This window comes from Taeniopygia guttata, chromosome 5 (genome assembly GCF_048771995.1).
Source record: "Taeniopygia guttata chromosome 5, bTaeGut7.mat, whole genome shotgun sequence".
NCBI classification, from domain to species: domain Eukaryota; kingdom Metazoa; phylum Chordata; class Aves; order Passeriformes; family Estrildidae; genus Taeniopygia; species Taeniopygia guttata.
Genome location: NC_133030.1, coordinates 63,992,125 through 64,013,474, shown reverse-complemented (window position 1 = coordinate 64,013,474; position 21,350 = coordinate 63,992,125). Strand labels below are relative to the sequence as shown.

The window sequence follows — 21,350 nt, the reverse complement described above, 5'->3', positions numbered from 1 at the left end:
GCACTCATGTTTGTCCAGGTCCCTCTTTCTTTGTGTTTGGGAAATGTTCTGGGCAGCCCCAGTCCTCCCCAGCAGGGAGCCCGGAGCTCTGGGAATCCTCTGTTCCCAGGTCCTGCAGCTGCTGCAGGGCTCCTTGCCTGGCAGGGCTGATATCAGGGGATCATCTCGTCCTGTCCCAGGGAGCTGGAACACAGCTCTGAACTCGCTGTTCCCAGCCTGCCCTGCTGGGCTGGGTGCAGCAGGTCCTCAGGAGCAGGGCAGGGGCACAGCCCGAGCTGCCAGGGCTCCAGGAGCCTTTGGGCAGCGCTGCCAGGGGTGCCCAGGGTGGATTGTGGGGGTCTGGGACAGGGGTTGGGCTGGGTGGTCTTTGTGGGTCCCTTCCCACTCAGGATATTCCTGATTCTGTGATCCCTTGTGGGTCCCTTCCCACTCAGGATATTCATGATTCTGTGTTCCCTGTGGGTCCCTTTGATGCCTTGAGAAGGCTGCCTGGAGCAGAGGCTGGATGGAGTTACAGAACAAAGCAGGGATTTATTAAAGGATCTCCTCCATGGATCCACCTTGGGCAGCACCAGAGCCCAGCCAGGGCTGCACCCAAATGACCCAAAATGGTCCCAAAATGCACGAGCGCTCCCGGGGGCTCTCCCTGGGATCAGTTCTGCTCCATTGGCACCTTGGAGTTCATTGTCCCATTCCAGCTTTAGCCCAGGCAGTCCCACCCTGCTTGTTTTTCTCTCTCCAGCCCACGGTGTTTGTGATCCTGGGCTGAGATTTGGATCATTTGTCCTTGGTGCCCAGCTGGAGCAGGAATTGTTTTGTGTCCCTGCTCTGTGCAGAGAGCTCAGCATCCCCTGGTATGGAGCCCAGACCCACACACTAAAGCAGTCAGAATGTGAAAAATAGAAAAGCTAAACCTGAGGCATCACTTTCCCACTCAGCATTCCGTGATTCTGTGATCCCTGTGGGTCCCTTCCCACTCAATATTCCATTATTCCAAATTCTCTAAGAATTGCTCTTAATTTCCTTTTCCTTCAGGTCTCTTTTTTCCTCCTGTGCCAGGTCCTTGGACTGGGTGTTATCTCTTCAGGAATGTGACCTGCACCCTTGAGTGAGAAATACTCCAAAGCAGTGTTCATCTTCTGGGATCTTTAGTGATGGCCTGAAGAATGTCAGTGTTGGTTCATTTTCCAGGTTTTCCTGAGCAGGACTCTGGACTCGGGGTTTGCTCCAAGCAGACACAGCCCCTGGCAGCTGGAACTTGAGAGGATTGAGAGATCCAGGCTGATTCCTCCTCTGTGGCATTGATTCCCAGAAGAGCCTGGGCTGCAGATTCACCCCAGATCCTGGCAAATTACCTTCATTATTTTTCTCCCAGCTTCACGCATCTGGCCTGAAAACAATCACATTCTCAACTCTTTGGATTCTTTGGAATCACTTCCCACCCAAGGCTGTTTGGATTTGGTGTTATTTGGGATAGTGATTTGTATCTATCTCTCTCTATTTTTATATTATGCCTTCCCCCAAAACAGCTGTTTAATGATATTTATCCATATAAAACATTAACACTCTTTGGATGTCCCTGGATTCAGATTCTCTGCATCTGCTCTTGGTTGTGGCTCAGAGAAGATTTTTTTTGTGCCTGGTACCACACCAAGTTCTTTTATTCTGTGCATCCCTTTCCCCACAGCAGGTAACATTTTCCTGTTGTTTTCCCCCTGACAGGCCAAAAGCAAATGAACTCCCGTGAGAGCTGGTCCTTGTCACCTGAGGAGTTTGAAATATGGGACAGACTCTACAGGATTAAGGAAAGTGATGGGATAAAGGAGCCAGTGTTGCCTCGAGTTCAGTTTGAAACCCTAGAAAACCTGGAGGAAACACCAGTGAGTTCCATGCAGTGCTTCCCGGGACACGAGGCCTGAAGGATGCTGGAAATGCCAGAGTTAACTCTGGATTTGGAGGAAGTCTGTTACAAAAATGCGTTTTTGAGATTTACATGTGGGTTTTTGAGGTTAAGAATTTAGAAATTGGATGTTTGAAATGGGTCTTTGAGGTTGGGTCTGTAAGTGAAAAGTTAGGTCTGTAAATTAAAAGTTGGGTTGATAAATTAAAAATATATTAGGAAGTCTCAGTTCTGAGACATTAAATTCTGCTCCTGTTATTAGGAATTCCATACAGGATGCTTTATTCACAGAGTCCCAACATGGTTTGGGTTTAAAGGGATCTTAAACCCATCTCATTCCACCCCCTACCCTGGGCAGGGGTACCTGGGCACCTTCCCCTAGCCCAGGTTGCTCCTGATGTTTTTATTTTAGTCCAAACTTAAACCTGTGTGATAATATTTAAATCCTTCTCTGCATTTCCGTATTCATTGTCCCTGCCAGAGAAGTTTTACTAAACAAATCCCTGATGATAATATTTAAATCCTTCTCTGGATTTCTGCATTCATTGTCCTTGCCAGAGAAGTTTTGCCCAACAATTCCCTGCTGAAAATCTCCTTTCCCACCCCAGTTTCTGCTGCAGAAGCCCGAGGAGGGGGCAGCTCGGGAGCTCTCCCTGTCCGAGTGGAGCATTTGGCAGAATCAGCCTCTTCCCACATCCCTGGTGGATCACTCGGATCGTTGTCACCTCTTCATCAGTGCCATGGAAATGATGGAGCTGATGAGGCACCAGAAGGTAATAAACGTGCCCAGGGACTGAATGCACAGTTAGAATAGTTTAAAAATAACGAAATTAAAAAAAAAAAAAACAAACAAAACAATAATTGTGAAATTAATTATGTGTATTTAATCTTGCTTCAAAATCTCTCTCACTGCTATGCTGTGATTCCTAATCTTTTCCACAGAAACTGTTTTAAAAAGGGGGGGAAAACCCCCACCCTTAAATCAGTCTTTTCTTAATGAATTCCAGTATCAGTTTGTGACAGAATGGCATTAAATACAGGAGCTTCAGATGCCAAGGAGCAAAGCCACCTCGAGGGATATCAGAGCTATTTCAGGAATTGGGAAGAGTTTGGTATCGTGTGTACATCAAAAGCATCCCAGAAAAGTCATGCAGGAAAACATGGCATGTTTTAGGGGATTTGTTTTAGGCTTTTTGAGTTTGTTTTTTTGAACTAAAAAGCCAGTTGTTCCTAAGAATTAAGGGATAAGAGGAGCTAAGCCAAACAAACATGGATGGGAACTGTTTGGGAGATGGGAATTTTCTTTTCTGACAGGGATGGATACAGAAATCCTTCTGGAAGGCACAAGGAAGTGGGTGCAGGGGTGGATGGAGGCTTCAGTTGTTCACCACCTTATTTTTCCCTCCAGTTGAGCTCCCCAAATGTTGCCTTTCAGCACGTGGAGGTTTTTTAGGTCATCAGAAGCTGTTGCTAAGCTGCCAGAGTTTCCTGAATAATACCAGGCTAATCAAGGAGGAGAATGGAGACATTGTAGTTGTGCTCCTTGGGTGTGAAAGGGAGGCTGTGATCAGACCTGCCCAGCTCAGAAAAGCTGCTCCGTCCCACTAGAGACATTCCTGACTCCTCTGCTGTCAGATTCGACCTTTTTCTGACCCAGAGATCGGGCAACTGAGAGGCTTTTTAAAAACTTTTATTCCATTTTCAGTCTCATGAGAAGGGTGAGACAATACAGATGTTATAATTCATGCTATCACAATTAGAAGCCAACTATTTCTTAATTACAATATACTGTAAGCGTTTCTTGACCTATCAGCTTTAGCTACACTATTTTGTAAATGCCTTAGAGCTAATTATCTAAAATTACTCTTTGTGGGTCTTACTAGAATGCATCTTTCATAGTCCTGCTTCTCTAAAGTATTAAGTCTTATTTGTAAGGTCACCTTTTGAATCTTGTTTCTAATTTTTGTTTTCAACAATATCTGTCTTATTCCATGATATTTTTAAGTCAGTATTTCTTATTTCCAGGTTTGTATACTGATGTACACTGTGTGAGCCTTCTGTCAGCCTTTGAGAATTTTTTACAAATCTATTCCCCACACTCTGACAGTCCCTGTCCCCAGTGGGAGAGGGCAGGGATAGGCACAGGAGGGATGTCACAGAATCACCAGGTTGGAAGAGACTTCCAATATCGCTGTGTCCAACCCAGCCCCAACACCTCAACTCAGCCCTGGCACCCAGTGCCACATCCAGGCTTTGTTAAACACACCCAGGGATGGGGACTCCACCACCTCCTGGGCAGAACATTCCAGAGCTTTATCACTCTTTCTGTAAAAACCTTTTTCCTAATATCCAACTTGAATTTCCCTTGGTGCAGCGTGAGATGTCAGGAGGAGGGAAATGGTTGAAGAATTAGCAGGTGCCCCCTGAGCCTCCTTTTGTCCTGGCTGAGCCCCCTCAGCTCCCCTTGTGCCCCATGGGGTGAGCTCCAGCTGGGCTGGGCCTTCTCCATTTGTGGGGGCAGGCAGAGGTGCAGGTGTGGGGCTCCCTCCTGGGCTGGAGGAATCCTCCCAGGGTGTCCCCAGGGTGCCCCAGGAGCACAGGAGGTGACACAAGGTGACACTCATCTTTGGAGCCTCCCAGGGAGAAACAAAGCACTGGCAGGGCTGGAGTCAGCACTGACACCAGGGTTTTAAACTGCAGAGGTTCCTGGGCTCTTTCTGACTCTGAACCAACTGGTGCCAGTCCAGGGACACCAAAACTGTGCCACAAAAAGGGAAGATGCAGCATTGTCCTGATCTGATCTGATCAGGCAGCTCTGACACTGAGCTCTTGTCTGAGAGCTTCAGTAACATTCCCTGAAGTCATCCTTGCCTTCCCTGGGAGGCACTGACAGCATTCCCAAGGCTGGGGATGTTCCCACTGCAATCCCAATTGTTCACCTGGAGGAGAGAAAGGTCCTGGGAATCCTCAGAGCCCCTTGCAGGGCCTGGAGGGGCTCCAGGAGAGCTGGAGAGGGACTGGGGACAAGGGATGGAGGGACAGGACCCAGGGAATGGCTCCCACTGCCAGAGGGCAGGGATGGGTGGGAGATTGGGAATTGGGAATTCCTGGCTGGGCTGGAATTGCCAGAGCAGCTGTGGCTGCCCCTGGATCCCTGGCAGTGCCCAAGGCCAGGTTGGACATCCTGGGACAGTGGGAGGTGTCCCTGCCATGGCAGGGGGGGCACTGGAGGGGATTTGAGGTCCTTTCCAACCCTTCTCTGGTGGAAGGGTTTGCATGGATGTGCATCCAGGCTCCTGCTATAAATATTCCATGGCTAATTGCACCCAGCTGATCTGGTGACGTTCATTTACGGTGCTTAATTACCAGAGGGGTTTAACACCAATACAAGTCAAAGCGCTTTCCTTAAATACCTGAGAGAGGGAACCTCAAACCACAGTTTTAGTGGTGATTTTCATACCAGAGGATAAAACATAAAATTAGGCAAATCATTATTGTACCGTGAATAACCAAATGATCTGGAAATTATTTCTTGGGCAGAATTATTTGGGCTAAATTTCTTGGGCTCAATTATTTCTTGGGCAGAATTTCATTCAGAGATTTGTCATGACAATACAAGTCAGCACAAGAGGTATTTTATGGTTTTTTTGGTGTTTTCTGTTAGAGAAGAAATTCACTGATGTGTGGCTTTCCTTTCCTCGTACTCATTCAGTGATTCAAGAAATTTGTCATTTAAATTATTATTTATATTTTGTATAATAGCTTTTAAAAACTCAATTTAAAGGCTTTATTTTTTAATAGATGAAGTAAAAATGGTTGGCAAAAAAATATATTTAATATTTATATGCACTTAAAATCTTAGAGAAGAAGTTTGCCCAGTCAAAAGCAAATAAAAACTCAAAGAAGCCCCAGATGTGACCCCTGGAAAAGGCACATCCAGCAAAGCCTTTAATGCCCCGGGGGCTTTATTGCTACAGCAACGCCTGTGGGGCAGATGGGGGATTGACTCCCAGGGGGATTTGTGGTGCAGGATGGGAACTAATCAAGTTGTCCTTCTGCAAAATTATTCCATCTCTTTGAAGCATTTTTTACAAATTAAATCTGCTGTTTGGAAATAAGGCTGGGCAGAGTGACCCCTGTAGGGTGATGATGTTTGTCCGGGTTTTTCAGGGAATAGGGAAGTGCCAGTGCTTTGTTTTTCCTTAGGAGAGGAGGAATGCTTCATTTTAGTGTCCACAGTGGGAGGGTCACTCTGGAGCTTTCCCATTTCCAAGCTGGCAGTGGGAACTCGCAGCTTTTCACAAGAAAAACAAAATAAATCCCAAAATCTTTGGGATTGTCTCAGTTTTTCACCCTCTGACTCCACACACCTTGGGAAGAGAACATCTCCTAACCCTGGGATGATCCTGGAGCTGCTGGCTCTGGAATCAGCTGTCATTTATCATCTGGCTGGGGCTGCCTCAGGGGATCCTCCAGATGAACTCTGCCAGCAGGGAAAACCTTCCCAGCACACTCTGCAATCCCAGTGAACCTGAAAGGGCTTCCCAAGCTTTTGGAGTTTGAAATCAGATGTGTTTTGGGGGGAAAATTGGTGTTTTCAGCCAGCTGGACCTTTTTGCTCGGGAAACCCTGAATGAAAAGTTAAAAATGGTTCAAGTAAGGACAATGAAATGGTTTTATCTGGGTTTTTTAGGCCTTCATTGCCTGTAAGTACTCTGTGATTAAAATCCTCTTCTGAGATGTGTCAAAACTTCTGATTCCAGAGAAGGTGGAAGAGTTTGGGCTAGTTTTGAAGGGTGAGATGCCAGGGAGCCCCAAAATCTCAGCTCTCCAATTCAAGTAGTTCCTTTGAATTGCTTCTTCTGATTTTGTTGCCAAATTCTCTGAGTCCAAGCATTACCTGAGACCAGAGCTGGGTTGTTTAGACCTGGAATTGCAGGTGCTTGGTGCTTTTCCTGGGGCTGGGGTTGTGCTCCCAGAGTGATCTGGGAGTGGGACTGGATGGTCCAACCCCAACCATTCCATGAATCCCTGCCCTCAGTTTCCAGCTCTGCCATGCCAGTGCTAAACACAAAGAGAGCAGGGGCAGGGCATGTTCTCAGTAAATGGGATTGTGAGTGTGGAATCCTGGAATGGTTTGGGTTGGAGGGACCCTAAATCCAATCCAGTGCCATAGCAGGGACACCTTCCACCATCCCAGGCTGCTCGAATCCATCCAGCCTGGCCTTGGGCACTTCCACAGCTGCTCTGGGCACCCTGATTTGTGTCCTGATGTTCTTGAACATCCACCTCTTCAGCCTCTTTATTGATCCTGCTCCCATATTTGCCAGGGCACATACCCTGGATTTCGTAATCATCTTTCTTTTTAGGGATCTTAGGCTGTTTTTATTGGGTAGCAGAAGACAAAACCCAAGTGAATGAGCAGATCCATCAGTAATGTGATGCCATTAGGGAGAGAATTATCTCAGTGTGTTCGAAGGAAATTGGGGTTTCTGTGTCCCTCAGGCTTCTTCCATGACTCAACTAAACACATGTTTAAAGATCATCTCATGTAATACAGTTAAACCTCCAAAACCGAGTTTTTGACAGTGCTTCCTGGACCAGGGGTTGATTCCAGTTCCTGGAAGGGGTGCTGAGTAAAAGGCTGTTCTGAGCTCAGGGAGGCCACCAGAACTTTGGGCAGTGATCACCGGTGCTGCAGCAAAGCAGCAGTTTTGGCGAGAGATGGAAAAGATGATCAGAAAACACTCCTGGAATCACAGAAAAGCTTGGGCTGGAAAGGAGCTGAGAGCTGTTCTGAGGCCCTGGAGGAGAGGGGATGGGGAGGGCTGAGGGGTTTGAGTGAGGAGCAGAGTCTCCTTGGCCAGAACACACCAAAGGGGGGAATTCTGCGGCTTCCGCTTAAAGGAGTGCTAATTGTTACAAATCCACATTGTACCTGTCTGTGGATTTATCCTGAATTTTCAAACAGCAGCATCCCCAGGGTTTCGTCAGGGTGCTGAGTCTTGTTAGAAAATGTACATCCAAAGCAGCTCAGGAGGAGAGAGGGGCTAATTGCAATTTTGGTACTTGATACCTTAAATTTAAATACTGGGAACCAGAATGGGTATAATTACACATATATTTACATATAAAAAAATGAACATTTTAATATTGCATATTAATATAATAGCATAATATTATAATTTATAATATTATAATTCAATAAAATAAATAATTTGATAAATTATATAATATATAATATTATAGCTATAATATAAAATACTATCATCGTTATTATAATAAGTATATAGTTATGGTTATATAGCTATATATAGCTATATAATAACTATATAGTTAGAGTTATAATAATATTATAGTTATATAATTATATAATTATAATATAATATAGAGTGATATAACTAATATAATATTATTATATAATATTATATAATAATATTATATTAGAATTATAATATTATATAGTTATAATATTATTATAACTATAATAATATTATAGTTATAATCATATTATATATAGTTATATATAATAACTATAATATTATAATATTATAGTTAATATAATATAATATATTGATATTATATATTTATATAATATAGTAATATTATCTATTATTATATTATATTATATTATATTATATTATATTATACTCTATAATAATATATAATGTAAAACATTATTCTAGTAATAAATTAATATATTTTTTATATTTAATATTAAAAGGTAACCTTTCTGTTCCTATTTTCTATGCTAAAGTATATTTTGTTTGTTAAAGTGAATCAGTGGCTCCAGGCAGGGTCATTGATTGAGTACAATAAGCTGCGAGCTGTTTTCCTGCTCCTGACCTATTTTCTGCGGAGCTGGTACACCCTGGGGCTCTGGGCTGGAGGGGAGCTGAGCAGGTACTTTAAGGTTCCACACTTGTGCAGGTTCAGGCCGAACTGCTAATCCCAACAGTGCCCTTTCACTGTGGCAGCACGGGCTGCCTGGGACACGGCGTTTCCTTCGGGAGAAAGGCTCTGGGAAGTGGGGCAGTTACACAAGCCCGAGCCCAGAGCAGCTCACAGCTCTGCTGCCCCAGATGCTACATTTGGCACGGGGCTGTGCCCGGCCCCAGCGGCACTGCCAGGCTCCAGGGCTGTGGGGGCATTCCTGGGAAAACTCCTCACTGATCCTGCCTCTGCTGGGATCCCACAGTCCCAGAAAGCTTTGGGTGGGAAGGACCTGAAATCCCATCCCATCCACCCCTGGCACAGCAGGGACACCTCCCACTGCCCCAGGGTGTCCAGACCCTGTCCAGCCTGGCCTTGGGCGCTGCCAGGGATCCAGGGGCAGCCACAGCTGCTCTGGGAACTTCATGGCTTTGGGGTTTGTAGGTTTTAGGGGTTGTATGTCAGGGGGTTTGGGTTTGTAGGTTTTGGGTGTTGTGCTTTAGATGGGTTTTGGGGTTGTAGTTTGAGTTTTGGGTTTGAAGGTTTTGGAGGTTGCATTTCCATTGTGTTTGGGTTTGTAGGTTTTGGGTGTTGTGTTTTAGGTGGGTTTTGGGGTTGTAGTTTGAGTTTTGGGTTTGAAGGTTTTGGAGGTTGCATTTCCATTGGGTTTGGGTTTGTAGATTTTGAGAGTTTTAGTTTGATAGGGCTTGGGTTTGGAGGGTTTAGAGGTTGTAGTTTTATTTTGGTTTGTAGGTTTTGGGTGTTGGGGTTTGGCTCTGGGTGTGTAGGTTTTGGGGGTTGTATTTTGATTAGGTTTGGGTTTGTAGGTTTTGGAGGTTGTAGTTTAATGGGTTTGTGGTTTATAGGTTTGAGGTTTGTAGTTTGATGGGTTTGGGGTTTGTGAGCTTTAAGGATTGTAATTTGGTTTTGCTTTGTGGGGTTTGGGGTTAGTTTTGGGTTTGGGGGTTGTAGTTTGGTTTGGTTTGGGTTTGTCTGATGAGTTTGAGTTTTGTAGATTTTGGGGTTGTGCTTTGATTAATTTAGGGTTTGTAGGTTTTGGGGTTGTACTTTGGTTGATTTTGGGTTGCAGGACAATATTAGGCCAATCAGTGCTGCTCTCTCACCCTCACTGTGTGGGGTGGGCAGGGGCAGCACCTCCTCCCATTTCACTCATGTTCAGTGGTTTGGCAGTTAATTAACCCTTAATCCCTTTAATTTCTGTCTTGTTTGTGTAACGCTGGCATGCTTGAATTGAGCCGTTGTGCAGGGGGCAGTGGTTCCTGAGATAAACCCAAGCAGGCAACACAGATAAATCCTTATCAGCCTGTCACTGTCACTCCAGTGCTCCTCTGCTCGGTGTCACCTGGGCACTCAGCCAGGTTTGGTGGATTTCAGACAAAGAATTCCACATCTTGAGTCTGTGTTCTGACCAGGGGTGAGGAGCAGGAATTATTTACAACCTGCCAGATCAAAATCATCCTAAAACCCTCTTGTGACAGTTCTTCTCCTCACTGTTTCTGTTAAACTTTCTCCTAAAGCAGCTTTAGTAGAAAAATCCAGACTTGGAGTTACTTTGGATATCTTTACAAATGGATGGTTTAAGCATCAGCATCTGTGTGAAATTGGTGTTGAAATGATGATGATTGATGACAAAATCTGTTAATGGTGCACAGTTTGCTTTGCCTGCTGCAACCAGAGAGGATCCCCAGCCCTGTCAGGGATCAGTCTTCAAATTCCTAGAAGGTGGCTTTGGATCCTGCTTCCAGAAATCTCTTCAGACAAGCCAATCTCTAATTATAAAGTCATTTTTCTCACCCTCTATAAAGGTACCTCGTGTAATTTCAGGGATTAAGGAACCCAGAGATTCATCTGCCTGAACTGCCAAGAAATGGTTGTTCTGTTCAGATCCTCCATGTCCAGGTGCTTTTCCCAAGTGCATGTTTAACAGAGCTGTTTCCTTTTGAGCAGCAGATTTATAGACACCCATGAAGGGTCGGTTCAGAGTCTGTGGGGAGTTCTGCAGGAGAACAAAACCTGTCCCTGTGTGGAGCCTGGCTGTGTCTCTGGTAACCTCTGCCCTGTGTCCCCAGGGAGACTGCAGCTATGAGCAGGAGCTCCAGCCTCACCTGCGGATGGAAGATGTGAATGTTGCAGGGAACAAAAGGAGTCCCTCCATGGCCACCCTGCCCTGGGATCAGAGAGGTCGCTGCTCCAGGAAGGACCTGGCAAAATCCAAAGCAAAGCCATTCCTGCCCGATGCAGCTGATAGCGAGAGTGAGCTCTTCACCACCTTTAAAATAACCAAAGCCAAGGCTCCCAGAAGAGCTCCTGCCCTCAGTGAGGAGCTGCCTGTGCTGCCTCAGGACCCTCCTGCCCCTCCCTCCGGAACAGGGCTTGCTGTGGCTGGACACTCTCACCCGGACAGCGACAAGGATGAGGGGCTGGAGGTGACATTTGACTTAAATGCGTTTATTGACCTGTGTGACAGCAGTGACAGCCCTGGAAGCCCTGCCAGCCCAGCAGCACAGCAGAGCAGCCCTGCAGGTAAAGCCTGTGGGAGACTCCACAGGGACTCGGGGTACGAGACCTCCCCCGTGGCCTCAGACCTGTTTTATCTCCCCGAATCCTGCAGGGATTCCTTCACGCTCCTGGGGCCGCCCCAGGAGCCCCCAGAGCTGAAGCAAGCATTTTCCCAGGTGCAAAGGCTTCTGTCACAGCCCCCTCCCTCTGGGGATGAGCTGGAGCGTTTGGAGAGCAGGCTGAGAGATGAAGGAACAAGATCTCCTTCCCCAAAAGTTCTGCCCGATGGTCACTCAGAGGCACTGCAGGACAGCATCTCCCCTGCGTCCCCAAAAACTGATCCTTCACTGCTGCTCCTGGAGAACCCCAAAGTGACAGTTCCCAGGGAATTCTGTGCCTCAAGAAGTCCCCGTTTGTCCAAAACGGTGTCATCACCTAAAGCTGCTGCTGTTGAAGAGGAGCAGCTCTGGAATGACAGCTTTGATGGATTGTTTGACAGTGAGGAATTCCCTGAAATCCCAAACAATGCTCCCTGCAGGGACCACCCCCTGACAAACGGCCCTTCAAAGGATCCTTTCCTTCCCAAGGACGCAGCAGAGGCTGCCCTTGGCGTTCCTGGTGGGGAGCAGAGTCTCCATTTGTTTGAGGATGAGGCTGGTGAGGACCTGGGCGAGGGCAGCCCCATGAGCACTGAGCCTCCAGCCAGGGCAGGTCCAGCTGGGACCATCCCTGGGACCGAGGGAGAGCCAGGCAGGGAATTCCGGGGTGTGAGCCCCACCCAGCCCTGCAGGGAACCCGCAGCAACATCGGGAGTGGCCCTGGGGGAGGATGATCCCTACGACTGCTCCCAGGAGCTGTTCTCCGTGACCTTCGACCTGGGCTTCTCCATCGAGGACAGCGGAGAGGAAAGCTCTGAGGAGAGCAGGGATGCTGGTGACCCCAAACTGAACAGTGCCCCGGGGGCTGGATCCACCGAGGATGCCAAAATGTCCCTGAGTGATGGCTCCAGGCTGGAAACCTCTCCAGGGTGGGACTGCAGAAGGCTGGAGAGAAGGGATGTGTCCACACCGTTGTCATGCCAGAGCAGGGGCAGGCGTGGCGGGGAGGGGACCGAGGTTGCTCCTGCTGCAGGGCCTGTCCTCAAGTCAGCAGGCAGCAGAAGGGGAAGGGAACCCCCTGAACCTTTGCCTTCAGCACTTCTCACCCCAACAAGCAGGAAGGGTGTGAATATGAAAGCTGTCAAAAGAATTCCTATGAAAGTCTTGCCGAATGCCAGGGAGCAAGTTCCAGAAGTGCCTCCTGTAGATGGAGTCAAAGGAAGCCCATGGAGGCAGAACTTGGGAAGGTCAGCCATGGCTTCCCCTTCAGGAAGGACAGAAAGCCTGGAAGACTCCAAACTCCATGGATCCCGTGGGTCTCCTGCTGCAGGTAGGGGATTTACTGGGACAGGAGTTAGACCTTCACAGTTAGGAAACAGGATCCAGGGTCTTTTGGATCTGCACTTTGGTGTTATGGCTGGGGTGGGAAGGCTGAAAGGAAGAGGAGTAATGGCTGTGATGCTGGAAGTTGGGTCAATGAGGGGACACTCCCTGAGTCCTGTCCCTCCATCCCTTGTCCCCAGTCCCTCTCCAGCTCTCCTGGAGCCCCTTCGGGCCCTGCAAGGGGCTCTGAGCTCTGCCTGGAGCTTCTCCTCTCCAGGGGGACATTCCCAGCTGTCACAGGGATTTGTGTCACACAGCGCTGCCACAGCTCTGCCTCTTGCTCAACTTTTAATGACTTCTTTTCTTGGTGTTGTGCTTCTCTTCCCTTTTTCTGCCTCTGCTGCCTGGGGTAATCATTTCCCCCTGGGACTCTCCAGGGAAGCAGGATTTATTGTCCATCCCAGCTGGAGATTATCTCTTTTGATTAACAAGGCTGAAGAGAACAATATTTGCCCTGTAGATCAATAAATAATCTCCTTTGGAGGTGCTTTTCTGGGAGAGGCAGGGTTTGATTGCTAAGCTAGAACAAAATTGTGTTGGGAACTGTGCAATTCTGGTGAATGTTGTTTATGCTGTTTCCTGCAGGACCCAGCAGTGACAGCGAGGAAGAGATTGTTTTCCAGAGAAAAAAGAGGATAAAAAAGAATGTTTTGAAGTCTCCTGATGTGAGTCTTAGAGAAAAAAATAGACAAGAGAAGCAAAATGGCAATTTAAACAGCAAACCACAAAAGCTCTGTGCTCTGATGTTTGCTCTGTTCCACAGGGGATGGATGAGAGCGACCTGGAGTCTCCAGCTCGGGTCACCAGGAAACGCCGGCGCCCTCTGAGCGTGGTCAGCAATGAAATGGAGAGAAATAATGGGAGCTCACTCCTGCTTCCCTCAGTTCCTCCCCAGGGTCTCCACAGAGCACGGGATCCACAATGGGTTGGGTTGGAGGGACCTCAAACCCCACCCAGGGCCACCCTGCCATGGCAGGGACACCTCCCACTGTCCCAGGCTGCTCCAGCCCCAGTGTCCAGCCTGCCAGACCTGGGGCTGTTGGCAGTGAAACATTGCAACAGCCAGGAAAGGTGAAATAACCTGCCTGCCACAGGGCTCTGAACCAAAAAAAGCAAATTCACAGCACATTTCAGCTGATTTTTCTTCCAAATCCCATTTCCTGCCCTGTCAGTGGGAGGTTATTGTAAATGCAGGTGGGAAAAAATGATGATGTCCAACTCCAGTTCAGAAGGCTGAATGATTTCTTTATTATAACTACACTATAATACATTAATATACTATTTAAAGGAGATACTAAAACTAGAAACCTACTTTTTCTAACTACCAAATCTAACTCACAACTCATGACCCTCCAGCCCCAGGTGGGTTGGATTGGCCATCAGCTCAAACAATCCTCACCAGAATCCAATCAAGCAACACCCCAGGGAAACAATTCTCCAAACACATTCCACATGGGAAAAACAAGGAGCAGAAATAGAATTTTTTTTTTTCCTTTCTTCTCTCTGTTCACATCCATGAAAAATCCTGACAGAGAGAAGAATGTGGCTGCCACAGGAGGTGTCCCTGCCATGGCAGGGGTGGCACTGGAGCAGCTCTGAGTCCCTTCCCAGGCTGGGGTCAGTGATTTCTGGGGGTCAGCAGTGATGTCAGTGCTGTGCTCCTGTTGCAGTCAGACACATCCAGCGAGGACAGTGGGGATTTCCAGCGGGACAGGCCCCGGCCAGGAGCAGCCAAAGGCGCCAGGAGCTGTGTGACAGCCAAGGTGGGTGGCACTCTGCGTCCCTGGGGACACTGGGGTCAGCTGTGGGGCAGCTGCAATTGCAGCTGGAATGTGGGGCTGGGGCTCTGCTCTGCCACAGCAGCTCCTGGCAGATGCTGGAGCTGGAATTTGGGAATCTGCAACCTCACCTGCAGGGCTGGGTGGCAGCTGTGAAACCAGGGAACAGCTTGGAGGGAAACCCTAGGGATACCCTGAGAGGAGCTCAGGGTCCTGTCCAGAATAAAATAAAATAATAAAACAATAATAAAATATAATAATATTATATTATATTATATTATATTATATTATATTATATTATATTATATTAATTATATTATACCATAGTATATCATAGTATATTATATCATAGTATATTATAGTATATTTATTATATTATATTAATTATTCCCTGTGAATCCCCTCCAGATCAGGGTATTCTGAGATTCTTTGTAATATTATGATAATATATTGTATTTATATATTTAAACAAAATATAATAACAAAATATTATAATGATAACAGCAATAACTATAATAAAATTTTAATTTTATTATTTTAAAAAAATTTATTATTTTTATTTTTTATTATTATTATTATTATCATTATCAGGACTGGGCTGCTTGCTCATATGAATGATCCCCACTAATAACCTCGGCCCTGGACATTGAAAGCAGCCGTGGTTCCTCCACCCAAGTGTTAAATCTCAGCTCAGTATTTAACACTTCAGCAGAGATGGAGGCAGGAGGGGAGGCAGCACCAAATTTACTGAAGCTAAAAAGCTCTTAAAAATTCACAGCTGTGGTTGCACTGGGCAGAAATTGCCATAATCAGGACTCCAGGGCACCATACATTGGACATTTTGTAACTTTTTAACAATAATCTTCATTTTTAAGACTTCCCTTATGGTATAATCATTTTGGGGCTAATTTGATGTTTTACTTTAGTACTTTATAGTTGAAATTATAGGAGAAAAATGAACTTAATATAAAGTGCCTCGGACAAAACACCTTCCTGATTTAACTTTTGTTTCTGTGTATGACCTCGGGAATGTTTTGTTGCCTGGTTTTGATGGAATTTAGGATCAAACCTCCTGCACTGCAGTCACAAGGGAAGTGCCTCATCCTCCCTGGCCTGAGCTGCACCATGGGTGGGACTCATTTGATGAGTCCTAAATCCTGAGCAGAAAGGGCAAACCAGGGTGGGGTTTGTGTCTGAAATTCCTGCTGCGCTTGGGTTTGGAGGGACCCAAAATCAAACCGGAGTTTTGAAAGCACAGGAAATGAGTAAAACTGGATTTGTGAGTTCCAGAGTGACCCGTTGTGTGTCCTGGGCACTGCCTGTGCCATTCCCTGCCCCAGCAGCCCATCCCTTTCCTTCCCGAGGCGGATCCCTGCACTTGGAGCTGTGGGGTGGCTCCGGCAGTGCTGGCTAATTAGCGGCAGGTGCTAATTGCCCCGCTGTGTGCAGGCTGCAGGCAGGCAGTTCCTGGAGGAGGAGGCCGAGCTGTCCCTGCTGGATGCTGAGGGGATCTCGTCGGACGAGAGCGATGTTAGCGGGGAGGAGCTGAGCCCGTCCCTGGCCCAGTTCCTGGATGATGAAGGGGAGCCCACCCAGGCCCTCAACGGTGAGTGGGGAATTCCCAGAGCATCCCAGAGCCAGGGGATCCCTGGGGTGGGAGCAGTGACCTCCTTACCTGGGCTCAGGGGCTGCTCCTGCCACAGCTCCAGGGCTCTGCCAACCTGGAAAAGCTCCTGCATCCTGAGGGAGCAGCTGAGCTGGGCCAGGCAGCTCAGGCTGGAATCAGGGAAAGGTTCTTCCCCAGAGGTGCTGGCACTGCCCAGGCTCCCCGAGGCTGCCAGAGCTCCAGGAGCCTTTGGGCAGCGCTGCCAGGGATGGACAGGGTGGGATTGCTGGGGCTGGGCAGGGATGGGGCTGGGATGATCCCTGTCAGGATATTCTGGGATTGAATGGCAGCTTCCGTGACAAAGGCTGGGTACACTTGGAATCCCAGGATGGTTTGGGTGGGAAGGGACCTTAAATCCCACCCAGTGCCACCCCTGCCATGGCAGGGACACCTCCCACTGTCCCAGGCTGCTCCAGCCCCAGTGTCCAACCTGGCCTTGGGCACTGCCAGGGATGCAGGGGCAGCCCCAGCTGCTCTGGGAATTCCAGCCCAGCCAGGAATTCCCAATTCCCAATATCCCACCCATCCCTGCCCTCCTTCATCTTAAATCCTTAGGCCTGGGCTTTGGGATTTCCAGAGATGGCTGGAGAATTGCAGAATTTTGCTTTGGGAAATACAGCTTTTTGGGAGACCATAAAGGAATGTGGAAAACACAGTGTAACAGGTGTGAATTAAAACTTCTAATCCTGAATTCTTTTGTCTCTTGTTTGTTTCAGAGAGCGAGATGAGGGGAGTTTACCTGAGCTCCGTGCGCAGCCCCGCCCTCGGCAGCCGGTACAAAATGGTCCATCGGGAATTCAACCCCTCGGCCATCTTCTCCCAGGTGGGAAGGGCAGGGGCTCCTCTCCTTGGGGAGTCCCCTTGTGGGACCACAGTCAGGGTCTGCTTGGAAGAGCAGTTACAGCCTTTTTTGGTAGATTACAAATTCCAACACAAAACTTCAGCCTGGAGAGGGGAAGGATCCAAGAAAACCTCAGAGCCCCTGGCAGGGACTGGGGACAAGGGACGGAGGGACAGGACACAAGGAATGGCTCCCACTGCCAGAGGGCAGGGATGGGTGGGAGATTGGGAATTGGGAATTCCTGGCTGGGCTGGAATTGCCAGAGCAGCTGTGGCTGCCCCTGGATCCCTGGCAGTGCCCAAGGCCAGGTTGGACACTGGGACAGTGGGAGGTGTCCCTGCCATGGCAGGGGTGGCACTGGGTGGGGTTGAAGCCCCTCAGCCCCAGTATTTGTGTGTGGGGAGGGCTGGATAAGCCAAGGCCCTTTCTGGTGAGGAGCAGCAGAATCACTGCAGCTTTCCCAAACTCCCTGCCTCTGTTTCCCCCAGATTCCCGAGCAGGATGTGACTTATGCTGAGGACAGTTTCTGTGTGGGGGATGAGGAGGAGGAGGCTCAGAGTGGCTGCAGTGAGGAGGAAGTGTCTGTGAATTTTGACCTGCTCACCACCGAGGGCAGCAGCAGCAGCAGGAAGCCGTACCTGACCCGCCGCAGGACGAGGCTGAACCAGGCCAGGCTGGCAGGGAACGCTCCTGCCCCGGGGCAGAAGAAAAAACCTTCCAGAATTATTGTCCTGAGCGACTCCAGCGAGGAGGAGACGGGAGCCAGCAGGGAGGAGGCCCTGGAAGCAGGGCAGGGCAAGGGGCAGCTCCCCAGGGCCCTGCCCTCAGCCCCCTCTGCACGGCACAGCAGCGGGGCCGGGGAAGGCACAGCTCCTCGGGCTGGGGGGCAGGACACAGAGCGGCTGCTGGGCCTGGAAACTTCAGAGTTTGGGGTGCTGGATCCTCCCCCGGAGCAGCCAGGCAGGAGCACGCCCGTCCCCACAGCTGGCTCTGGCTGCAGGAACACGGATCTGCAGCCTGCTGGGCAGGTCAGTGCTCGGGGAAAGCAGGGAGCTTCCTTGTGGAGAGAATTCCTGGGCCAAGGGCTCTTCTGAGGAATCAGGGAGTCAGGGAATCGTGGCATGGTTGGGGTTGGAAGGGACCTTAAAACCCTTCCCATTGCATCTTCCATCAACCAGGTTGCTCCAGCCTGGCCTTGGACACTTCCAGGACCATCTCCCTTTCCTTGCTGCTAGAAGTTTTATACTCCCAGGGTAACCTGCAGTATTTTAGGGCTGAACAAATTAAAACTGGGGTTAGAGTCTCCCTTGGTCTGACAGTCGTGGAGGATCATGGAACAGCCGTGTCCACTGATTCCTTGGGTTTGTGTTAGAAGATCCTGGTTCACTGTCTGAATTCAGGGCTTTCAGCACCTCCCTGAGGTTGGGTTCCTGATTTCTCTCACTTCCCAGCCTGATCTGGGTCCTTTACAAGATCCAGGTTTTGTTGAACTTCTTGGTGAAAGCTGCTGCTTTTGTCATCCAGACTCTGGGAGAATCAGCTCAGCTCATGGGGGAGACCGATGCAGGCATTGAAGTGTCCATGTGAAAGTGTTGATACTGCAAAACTTCCTTTTATTGATTTGATATAAAACCCCATAATCTGTGATTTTCACCACTCACAGGTGTACAGCTCTTTGAAGAAGACCCACGGGAGCAGCTCAGGCTCGGCATTTCCTGCTGTCCCAAACCCTTCCTCAGCCACGGCTCGGATTTCCTGCGATCCCAAGGAGCACAGCCCTTCCCTGGCTGGGAATTCCCGCGTTCCCGGGGAGCACAGCCCTTTCCTGGCTGGGAATTCCCATGTTCCCGGGGAGCACAGCCCTTCCCTGGCTGGGAATTCCCGTGTTCCCGGGGAGCACAGCCCTTTCCTGGCTGGGAATTCCCGTGTTCCCGGGGAGCACAGCCCTTCCCTGGCTGGGAATTCCCGTGTTCCCGGGGAGCACAGCCCTTCCCTGGCTGGGAATTCCCGTGTTCCCGGGGAGCAGAGCCCCTCGCTGTGCATCCTGGCGGACAGCCGGGAGATCTGCTCGGGGCCGGAGGTGCTCTCGTGCCTGCGGGCCGTGCACGGGCTCCGGGTGCAGGTTTGCTCCCTGGGCACCAGCGACTACATCGTCAGCAACCGCCTGGCCGTGGACAGGCTGCTCCAGTCGGAGCTGCAGAGCCCCGGGAACAGGAATAAACTCGGCCAGAGGCTGCAGCGCCTGCAGGGCATCTTCGAGAGGATCTGTGTGATTGTGGAGACAGACAGGACCAGGCCAGGTGGGTGCAGCCAGAATTCCCTTCTCTGAGGGAAACCGGGAATGGCTCCCACTGCCAGAGGGCAGGGATGGGTGGGATGTTGGGAACTGGGAATTCCTGGCTGGGCTGGAATTGCCAGAGCAGCTGTGGCTGCCCCTGGATCCCTGCAGTGCCCAAGGCCAGGTTGGACACTGGCGTTGGAGCAGCTTGGGGCAGTGGGAGGTGTCCCTGCCATGGCAGTGCTGGGATGGGATTTAAGGTCCCTCCTGACCCAAACCAGCCTGAGATTCCATGTCAGGAACAAGCACAGTTTTATCCATGCACAGACATTTGTTTTAATCCAAAAATCCAAAGTCTGCAATGAAATTATTCCACTGTACAATAACAGGGTCTTGCTTTCCTGTACTTCCACTCCTCAGGAGAAACATCCCGGTGTTTCCAGAGGACTCAGTACTACGATGGAGTGCTCTCGGCCTTGGTCCAGGCTGGAGTAAGGCTCCTCTTCAGCTCCTGCCAGGAGGAAACTGCAGCTCTGCTGAACGACCTGGCTCTGCTGGAGCACAGGAAGGACGCTGCCATCCAGGTGCCAACGGAGCCGGAGGGGCACCAGCGGGACATCCTCAACTTCTACCTGAGCATTCCCAACCTCAGCTACGGAGCTGCGCTCAACCTCTGCCACTCCTTCGGCTCCATCACTGCTGTGGCCAACAGGTAAGGCCAGCACAGGGCCTGGCAGGGGCTGCAGGGCCTGGCAGGGGCTCCAGGGCCCTCCCTTCCCCTTCTCCTCCTCCCCTGGAGCCAGGGAGAGCCTTCCTGCACCTTTCCTGCCGGGATAGCTGCTTAGGGAATCCCTTCCTGCACCTTTCCTGCCGGGATAGCTGCTCAGGGGGTCCCTTCCTGCACCTTTCCTGCCGGGATAGCTGCTCAGGGGGTCCCTTCCTGCACCTTTCCTGCTGGGATAGCTGCTCAGGGAATCCCTTCCTGCTGGGATAGCTGCTCAGGGAATCCCTTCCTGCACCTTTCCTGCTGGGATAGCTGCTCAGGGAATCCCTTCCTGCACCTTTCCTGCCGGGATAGCTGCTCAGGAAGAGCCTTTCCCACCCTCTCCCAGGAGCTTTCCTGTCCTGTCTCTGCTCTTTGCACATTCCTGTCTGTCCCTCTGAGCATTCCAGGGCACTGACGTGGGCTCTGCTTCCACCCTCCCTCCTGCTGCCCCATGCTCGCTTTCCCTCCGGCATTCCTTGTTTTCACTGCTCAGGTGTGCTGCCAGCCCTCGGGCACCTGTGCAGAGGTGATCACAGCAGCTCTGGGTGCTGCCCCATCCCGGCGCTGCCCCATCCCGGTGCTGCCCCATCCCGGTGCTGCCCCATCCCGGTGCTGCCCCATCCCTGTCTCCAGGGGCTCCCGGTGCTGCCCCATCCCGGAGCTGCCCCATCCCGGCTCCAGTGGCTCCCGGCGCTGCCCCATCCCGGCCCCGCGGCTCCCCCGTTCCCTCTCTTGCAGCTCGGTGCCGGCGCTGGCGGCGGGGGCGCGGCTCAGCCGGCCCCAAGCCGAGGAGCTCCATCGGTTCCTGCGCCACGACTTCGACCTGCAGCTGCTGCCCCAGCCCCAGCCCCTGCCCGCCAAGAGGAAGAGCTGAGCTCGCACTCCGGGCCCTGCACTGCACTTTACCCGGTCGGGATTGATGTAAATGCTGTAAATAAACACGTGCCAAACCTCAGGGTGTGGGAGCCGCACCGCCCCGGCTGTGTGCCCCGAGTGTCCCCAGGGTCCCCGGGCCGGGGTGATCATCCCCAGTTCCGCTAAAAACCACAACAACGGCTCGAGTACTGCGGCCAGGCTGTGGGGAGTGACGCGAGGAGCCATCACTGCAGCAGCGAGCCCCGCGATCCCGGTTAAAACGGGAATTTAAAACGGGAATCGGAGGCGTTCCGTGCTCCCGGGGCAGCGCG

General features: G+C 50.1%; 1 protein-coding gene across 2 annotated transcripts in view; it reads left to right on the top strand.

Annotated features, from left to right (window-relative positions):
* Positions 1 to 21,118, top strand: part of FANCM (FA complementation group M) — a 54,564-nt gene extending 33,446 nt beyond the window's left edge. For both annotated transcript variants that reach the window (XM_072930610.1, XM_072930609.1), the window contains exons 13-24: positions 1,723 to 1,880; positions 2,509 to 2,673; positions 10,924 to 12,781; positions 13,420 to 13,499; positions 13,598 to 13,666; positions 14,505 to 14,597; positions 16,062 to 16,218; positions 16,995 to 17,101; positions 17,608 to 18,147; positions 18,783 to 19,419; positions 19,818 to 20,109; positions 20,902 to 21,118. In XM_072930610.1, coding sequence (XP_072786711.1) covers positions 1,723 to 1,880; positions 2,509 to 2,673; positions 10,924 to 12,781; positions 13,420 to 13,499; positions 13,598 to 13,666; positions 14,505 to 14,597; positions 16,062 to 16,218; positions 16,995 to 17,101; positions 17,608 to 18,147; positions 18,783 to 19,419; positions 19,818 to 20,109; positions 20,902 to 21,037 — 4,292 coding nt within the window. In that variant the 3' untranslated portion in view covers positions 21,038 to 21,118. The remainder of the gene's footprint in view (positions 1 to 1,722; positions 1,881 to 2,508; positions 2,674 to 10,923; positions 12,782 to 13,419; positions 13,500 to 13,597; positions 13,667 to 14,504; positions 14,598 to 16,061; positions 16,219 to 16,994; positions 17,102 to 17,607; positions 18,148 to 18,782; positions 19,420 to 19,817; positions 20,110 to 20,901) is intronic.
* The last annotated feature ends 232 nt before the right edge of the window (positions 21,119 to 21,350 follow it).